Source organism: Oncorhynchus clarkii, chromosome 15, assembly GCF_045791955.1.
Source record: "Oncorhynchus clarkii lewisi isolate Uvic-CL-2024 chromosome 15, UVic_Ocla_1.0, whole genome shotgun sequence".
Lineage (NCBI taxonomy): Eukaryota > Metazoa > Chordata > Actinopteri > Salmoniformes > Salmonidae > Oncorhynchus > Oncorhynchus clarkii.
The window spans coordinates 14,822,962-14,831,551 of record NC_092161.1 but is presented as its reverse complement, the minus strand read 5'-3'; the positions used below and the strand labels follow the sequence as shown (position 1 = coordinate 14,831,551).

General features: G+C 48.0%; 1 protein-coding gene across 2 annotated transcripts in view; it reads right to left on the bottom strand.

Moving 5' to 3' along the window:
* LOC139366932 (armadillo repeat-containing protein 3-like) overlaps positions 1-8,372 on the bottom strand; it is an 84,879-nt gene extending 76,507 nt beyond the window's left edge. For both annotated transcript variants that reach the window (XM_071104692.1, XM_071104691.1), the window contains exons 1-12: positions 8,325-8,372; positions 8,122-8,239; positions 7,747-7,872; positions 7,488-7,556; positions 7,193-7,368; positions 6,897-7,091; positions 6,508-6,691; positions 5,175-5,327; positions 4,984-5,092; positions 900-1,149; positions 598-734; positions 243-411 (exon numbers count right to left, since the gene is read on the bottom strand). In XM_071104692.1, coding sequence (XP_070960793.1) covers positions 243-411; positions 598-734; positions 900-1,149; positions 4,984-5,092; positions 5,175-5,327; positions 6,508-6,691; positions 6,897-7,091; positions 7,193-7,368; positions 7,488-7,556; positions 7,747-7,872; positions 8,122-8,239; positions 8,325-8,372 — 1,734 coding nt within the window. The remainder of the gene's footprint in view (positions 1-242; positions 412-597; positions 735-899; positions 1,150-4,983; positions 5,093-5,174; positions 5,328-6,507; positions 6,692-6,896; positions 7,092-7,192; positions 7,369-7,487; positions 7,557-7,746; positions 7,873-8,121; positions 8,240-8,324) is intronic.
* Positions 8,373-8,590: the final 218 nt, after the last annotated feature.

Below are 8,590 nucleotides of genomic sequence, written 5' to 3'. Positions count from 1 at the left end.
AAAAACAAACCCCATTGTAAATACAACCCATATTTATGCTTACTTATTTTCCCTTTTGTACTTTAACCATTTGCACATCATTATAACACTGTATGTAGACATAATATTACATTTGAAAATGTCTTTATTCTTTTGGAACTGTGAGTGTAATGTTTACTGTTAATTTGTATTGTTTATTTCACTTTTGAGAGAGAGAGAGAGAGAGATGTAAGTGCTGAGAAGGATGTAACACACAACTCTACCTGTCCGGGGTCGTAGAAGCCGTCCACAGTGATGTCTGTGGGGGCCAGTGTGTTGGTCAGGCTGTATTTCAGAGACAGGTTGGAGTCCAGCAGTCTTTGTAGAGCAATCTCACTAAACGTATTCCTACGGTTAGCTGAGCTGTTGATCTCCTGCAACAAGTCCAGGGCCCTGATACACAACACAACACACACCTTCAGAGCTGACAATAAATTGAACAGAGAAATACTGCCACCTGCTGGCTTCTTAGTAAATCTCTCCCGTGGATCACCACTAAAACACTACCACCTCCCTAGAGATTAGAATCACAACAGCATTTAATTATGCAATCTGTGGTATTCACATACACACACTCACCCCAGCTTGCACATCTCCACGGCAGTGGGCTCATCGTTAGCGCACACGCTGATGGCCCAGCATGCATTGCGGCGTACCTCCTTGTGATTGGACCGTAGCAGTTGGACCAATGGAACTAGGCCTCCCGCATTCCTCAGCTAAACAACAGGAAGAGATGGAATGAGAGGAAGGAGTTGGAGTTTGCACTTTTGGGACTATTCCATTGGTTCCACTGTACCAGGAAAACTATGTGCAGCTCAAGAATTAGACAAATATTTGATCCAGGTCTGAAACACCAGCACTACGGACAAAGACACACTCACGTCTGCCCGTCCCTCAGCATCGCAGGCGAGAGCGGCGAGGGCCTGCGTGGCTCGAACCAGGGTGTGTGTGTCCGCAGACTGCAGCGGCTCCAGGAGGGCAGCCATGGCCCCGTGGGACAGGATGCTGCAGCGGAGGACTTCCTGTTCAGCCATATTGGTGAGGACGGCCGCAGCGTGAGCCACCGCACCGGGGATAACGTCATGGAGCTGCTGAACCAAGCCCTCATCTCCCTCAGCCTCATAGACAGCACTGACACACACAGACACTCACGCATGAATGCACACACACACACAAAGTGAGACCTCATCACATCTGCCTTATTCATAACACTGAGGGAGTGACAGAGGTAGAGAGAGAGAGAGGTGGAGAGAGAGAGGTAGAGAGAGAAAGGCAGTGAGAGAAAGAGAAAGAGAGAGAGAGAAGTAGAGAGAGAAATGAGAATGGAGAGAGAGAGAAGTCATGCAGAAGAACAGCTCCTGACTTGTTATAACTTTTTGGTTAAAAGCGAGATTGACACGATTAAATTAGCAAAATATCTATAGGTAATCAAATTGTACAACTGAAGATCAACACAGGAGGAAAATATTGACAGAGAGTGAGCTAAAAGACCAATCTTAATCGTGGTAGCTGGCCAAATTCAAATCTGTCAGCTAGTTTACCGTCTAGCTTCAACTGTTTACTGGTGGTAACCATAGCAACATGGCCACTGAGGCAGCGCTAGCAGCAACAGAATGAGAGACTTTCCCCCTTTTTTTTGAATATCCAGCAGAAATCAAATCAGAGAAAGGAAGAATCAATTTTAAACAGAATTCTGAGGGAGAACCCAGAAACTTTGTTTGCCGACTGCTCACAAAACAGGACTGTTACAAACCTGTTATTTTACACAGACCACACTACTGCCTGGTGTACAGCTGTAACCAGGGATTTCAGCTATACCACAAAAAAAGGCAAATCCACATTTTTGAGGACAGCGATAAGGACCAGGAAAACAGGTTTTCTGACGGTAAACATGTATCAGAACGGCACTGTCATGGTCCAGGGCAGTGAGGCTGCACTCAGCTCTGTTGTGCAGGACTTCCCCACCCTAACGAAGATAGCGGAAAGCAAAAAAGACAAGGACAGCACCCCGACCTCTCCCCTCACCTCAGGCACCCCAACAGCAGGATCATCCTCCCCCCCTGCCTGCCGACAACCACCAGAACCAAGACCAAGGCCACCATGAGGAGAGAGCTGGTGCAGGTAAAGGAGGAGATGGCAAAGGAGTTGTCTGTCATCAAGAGGGTGCTAGAGCACAGAGAACAGACTATAGAGACTCCCAGAGAGAAGCTGCAGCCCTTCACCACCCCTAACAACCCCACTGACTCACCTTTACCCACAATCCCCGCCCCCCCCCCATACCAACAACCCTTTACCCACACCCCCAATCAACAAGGAGGCTCACATGAGGACACATACTACAGAGAGAAGCTCTCTGCCCCCCTGACACCCTCCCCACACACCCCTCCATGTACACAGGCCCTGTGTACTCCAGCCCCAGACGGTAAAACTGAAGTGACCATCCTCATTGACTCAAATGGGAAATTCATCCAAGAAGATAAGCTCTTCCCCCACCACAAGGTGTGCAATATATGGTGCCCAAAAACACAGGATGCACTCCACATCCTGTCCAAGCCTGACTTTGGCATACCAGGCCACATTATTATTCACACCGGCACCAACAACCTGCGAGAGGAGCAGGAGAGAGTAGGCAGCCTGGTCAACAGAGTAGCAGAGAGGGCCTCTGAGTGGTTCCCCAACTCCCACATCACCATCTCCACTCTACTGCCCTGCAAAGACTTTCATCCCCGTACCATTCAGAAACTCAACACTGACATCACCAGAGGGTGTGGCCTACTCCCGAACGTGCACGTAGCTCACAACCCCAACAACACCCCAAAGCACCTGCACGACCACTCCCACCTGAGGAAGCAGACAGTAGGGATGTTTGCCAAGTCTCTAAAGGACGTGGCACTTGGTAGACAAACACCCCATGCCGCACTGGACAGAGGACCACCCAGAGACACCTACCAGACCACTGCACCACCAAGGAGCCCCAGGCCCCTTCAACGCCACACCAGACCCAGCGCACCGCACAGGCCCCGCCCACCACCAGAGCATCACCACTTCCATCGGCTTAGCCAGACCGGACCGGGCCCAGCCTACTACCCCGCACCAGACCGCCACCCCTACCAGACCAGAGAGGAAGCCCCACGGCCCAGAACTGGCCCTCCTCCACTCCACAGGGCCCAACAGCAGGACCAGCGCAGCTTTGCAGAGGCCCCCAGAGGACAGGAGAACCCTGTAGGATTGAGTGAGATTAAACAGCTCCTCCAATACATCTGCTCTAAACACACACACACACACACACACACACACACACACACACACACACTATTGTAGTAGAATTTATTTGTTCAATGAATAGGAATATTTATATAAAGAATGTTAGCTGTTATCCTGTTTATCTCACTCTTAACAACTTATTAGTTAGTAGTTACTGTATTTCTGACTGCTATTCTTTCTTTTTGCAACATGAAATCACTATCAGTTAGCATGTGGAACATTCAGGGCCTAAACTCATCAACATACAATTAGCATGTGGAACATTCAGGGCCTAAACTCATCAACCTATCAGTTAGCATGTGGAACATTCAGGGCCTAAACTCATCAACCTATCAGTTAGCATGTGGAACATTCAGGGCCTAAACTCATCAACCTATCAGTTAGCATGTGGAACATTCAGGGCCTAAACTCATCAACCTTTGGACTGAAGAGTTTAGCACTGGAGTTCAACAAAACCCTTAAAGATGTTGACGTCATCATTCTGCAGGAGACATGGTGTAAGGCTGACATTGTCACTCACTGTCCCACAGGCTACAGAGAGGTAATTGTGCCATAACAAAAAAGCACAGCTCTGTCAATAGAGGCAGAGACTCTGGAGGACTGATGATCATTTGGTACAAATCCCAACTACAACATCTAATTGATCCCCTCAAAATGGGCAAATATCTAATTTGGTTAAAACTGAAAAAATAATTTGTACTGACAGAAAAATATGTGTTTCTTTACGCAATATATAACCCCCCCCCCAGAATCCTCATATTACTCAGAGGAGATCTTCCCCACCCTTGAGGAAGAGACGTGCCATTTTCAGGCCCAGGGAAATGAGCTCATCTGTGGGGACACAAATGTGAACACAGGAACACTACCTGATCTAACGACCACATGAGGGGACAGCTTTATTACAGGCCATAGTGTCTCTAACTGTCTTCATCTCCCCCATAGAAACAACAGTGACAGACCACATGAGGGGACAGCTTTATTACAGGCCATAGTGTCTCTGTCTTCATCTCCCCCATAGAAACAACAGTGACAGACCACATGAGGGGACAGCTTTATTACAGGCCATAGTGTCTCTAACTGTCTTAATCTCCCCCATAGAAACAGTGGCAGCACCGTCAACAACAACGGAAGGGATCTGTTGCAGCTCTGTTGAAGCCTGGGTCTGTACATTGTCAATGGTAGATTACGGGGAGACTCTTTGGGGAGATTCACCTACTGCTCACCTCTTGGCCAGAGCACAGTAGACTATATGATTACAGACATTGACCCTTCCTCTCTCAGCTCATTCACTGTCAAGCCACTAACACCTCGGTCTGATCACAGCCAAATTACGTTGTTCCTCAAAAGAACAGACATGGAAACAACCACACAGTCACAGCCCAGTAAGCTGTACAACATCAGAAATTCATACAGATGGGCCCAAAGAGAGAGAGGAGAGAGAGGCAGAGAGGTAGAGAGAGAGGCAGAGAGGTAGAGAGAGAGAGAGAGAGAGAGAGATGTAGAGAGAGATGTAGAGAGAGAGGCAGAGAGGTAGAGAGAGAGAGAGAGAGATGTAGAGAGAGAGAGAGAGAGAGATGTAGAGAGAGAGGCAGAGAGGTAGAGAGAGAGATGTAGAGAGAGAGAGAGAGAGATGTAGAGAGAGAGGCAGAGAGGTAGAGAGAGAGAATGCTATATAGTACATTAGGTGTGTGTGAAACCCACTATGAGTTGAGCTGGTTGCTGCTTGTAAGGCTAGACAGGGCCTGGGCTGCTGCCTCTCTCACCTCGCCCCCCTCACTACCAAGCAGCTGCACCACCGCACGGATACCGTCTGGAAAACAAGGACAGTTTAGGGTTGGGCCACGGGTGTGTGTCGGTGTGTGTTTGCACACGCCTATGTGTGTGTGTCTCACCCAGGTCTCTGAAAGCGTCTTTGCTGGCCAGGTGTAGACTCATGGCAGCGACAGCCTGACAGGTAGCAGTCCTCAAACTATCACCCTCTAGAGACAGCAGCTCCACCAGAGACCGCTCGATGTCCTGCTCATGGAGCAGCTTGCGGTTCTCTGCTGAGGGACAGAGAGACAGAAAGAGAGAGGGGGGAGAGCGAGAGAGAAGAGAGAGACACAGAGAGGTAGATAGAGTCAATAGATAGATAGAGATATAGAGAGATAAATAGAGATGGAAGGAGATGGCCCAAACTCATTTACATGCATACTTTGGGGTTCTTATCCTTGCTGGTGTTTTCAGATCCAATGGGGAATCCACTGCATCCCTGTGGGATGCAGAAACTACCAGATAACTTTTCCGTGCAACAATGTCTCTGAAAAACTTCCACATTATTTCCAGGATTATCCGCTTCGATAACCGAGACACCAGTCGGCGGCAGAGAGACAAGCTAGCTGCAATCAGGTCAGTGTGGGACAAGTGGGTGGACCTCCTTCCCCTGTTTTACAACCCTGGGCCCAACGTTACTGTTGATGAGCAGCTTATGCCATTTAGGGGCCGCTGCTCCTTCAGGCAGTACATAATGTCTAAACCCGCAAAATATGGAATCAAGATCTTGGCTGCCTGTGATGCTGCTTCATCATATGTGTGAACTTGCAAGTGGAGCCCCTGAGAAGAACCAAGTGCTGCGGGTTGTCCTGGAAGTGACACAGTGACTCTGTGGCCACATGCAATAACTTGTTTTACTTTGCACAAGCTGGGACAGGAGCTCCTCAAGAGGAAGCTGACGATGGTAGGAACAGTACGAAAAAACAAGCCAGAGCTCCCACCTTAGCTGTTGAATACATGGAACAGGCCTATCATTTCCTCTAAGTTTGTGTTCAAGGCCGACACATCCCTAGTGTCCTACGTGCCAAAGAAAAGCAGAAATGTGGTACTCATATGAGTACGCTGCATAGGGATGGGTGAATCTGTGGCCAGGAACATCAAAAAACAAATCATAATGCATTACATTGCCACAAAGGGAGGGGTGGACAATTTAGACAAGCTAGTGACTGGCTACAGCTGCAACAGAAGAACCCTACGCTGGTCACTTGTGATATTCTTCAACATCTTGGACATCTCGGTGTACAACGCGTTTGTCATCTGGATGGCGCTGAACCCAGATTGGAACAGAGGGAAGCTAAAAAAACTAAAAATGTTGTGGGTCCATCAGACCCGTGAACATTGGGGTGAATAACAAAAACATGAACACCACACAAGGGTTAAACATTCAAACACACAAACACACTTAGCACTTACAGCTCTGAGCCACCCTGGAGATGGCCTTGACAGCGTTTGTCTGTATGTCCAGCAGGGTGGGAGTGGTGATGAACTGTAGTAACCTCTGGAGACCTCCAGTCTCATGGATCAGCTGGAGACTGTCTCTGTCCTCCAGACAGTTAGACAACACTTGGAGGGCTTCTACATGCAGATCACTGAACTCCTACAGGACACAAACACAAGGCAGGAGTCAAATTCCTTCACACTTGAGATACGCTTCATTTTGTTTACCCGGTAGAATGAATTCAATAGAGTGGTCCCAAAAGTGCGAGCTAGCAAGCTTGATCAAGAGCACCTCAAATACTTTACAGGTACTTCCAAGTATCTGATAAATATATTTGACCCAGGTAGTTCTGGGCCACACAGACCTTGTTGCAGAGGAACTCCAGCAGCCTGTCAAAGCCCTGCTCCTCCCTGAAGGTGGCTCGTGTGTCGGTATCCGTGGTTACGACCACCAGCGTCCTCAGGGATAACTGCTGGATGACCGGGAACTCAGATCTCAACAGCTCCAGGAGCGGGGGGACGCCATTTAGCTCACGCACTGCCACGCGGCTGGGGAGGTCCTACACACGTAACATGGGGCTTTAGCTCAACAGGCTAACACAGTCTTGTGGCGAGCAGGGAACTAGGGTTCAAGCCCCTTCAGCCACACACACACACACACCTGCACCAGGTTGCAGATAGTCTCCACAGAGTTCTTCTTGACATCAGGGTCAGGGCTGGACAGAAGCTGTATAAGCGGCTCTAGTCCCTCCTGGTCCGAGATCTGGACCTTACAGCTGAAGTCCACCGACAGGGAGGCCAGACACAGTGTGGCAAACTCATGGACCACAACATCCTCTGTCACAGGAATACACACATAAACACAAACACAGATATAGACAGACAGGAAGATACAAAGAAATGTCACAATGATTTAATATATGATTGATACTTGAGAACATCCAGCCAGAGCATACCTTCAGGTGACAGCTTTCTGATGATAGAAGGAATGGCATCCAGTTTCTTCAGAAGTCTTTTTACATCGTCTTTCAAAGAGAACAGAAACAGAAGTTACCCAAAGTTTAAGGCCACAATCTTGTCTTCAGTCACATGTGAACAGACTGTGAACAGACTCCAGACCGACCCTAAACAACTGATTTTGCATTGTGCGTTGTGTTACTCCTCCTAAATCAGTAGTTACTGTCCTACGGCAGTAGTTAGGGGAGGGGTCCTTACTGTTGGCAGCCATGACCCCCAGGGCCATGAAAGCGTTGCGGCGGACTAACTTGTCTTCGTGGGAGATGAGGTGAGACAGAGGCTCCACCGCCCCTAGCCCCAGCAGAGAACTCCTGTTCTCATCACCTGTCACCAGGGGGAGACAGGGAGAGAGAGAGAGTGAGACATAAAGAGAGAGAGCAAGAGATGGCATTATGCTCAGTAGATAAGCTGCTCCCAAGGTTTGGTCCAGGTTCAAATTAACATATCACCTTCATTACATTGCTTTCCACAGTCCAGTTATTTCCGATAATGTGATTACTTTTGGAAGAAATTATACCATATGGCTATGATATTGGTTCTCTCACCAACATGAACATCAATGGTAAAAAATACCTTTCTCTGCAAATTTGTGGATGGCTTCGCAAGCTTTAACCAAAACCTCCTCTTCGGGGGAATTGAGCATGAGGACCACAGTGGCTGCTTTCTTACTCTCAATTGGCAAGGGGTCAAACTAGAGAAAAGAGAGAGGCAGAGAGCGTTTGACGACTCATTAAATTGACCTCATCACAACAGCAATATTATCTTCATCTTCTTACCACATCCTTAGAAGGAGGCTCACTCTCTTTCTTCACTTTCTTCCCCATCCTGAAACAATAAAGCCACACCTTTTTTTTACCCATTATTACATGCTGTCAATGTTTACGTGGGTGTCAACTTGGCAAGAACAGGCTTACACAGAACAGGCAACGTTGCAAGAGAGCGTGCTAATTACACTGGACGTCCAAACGAGGTGGCTTTAGGTAATTAATGATGACCTTCCTTATAGCCATTTGAATAAATAACCTTTTGTTACCTGTTGTTG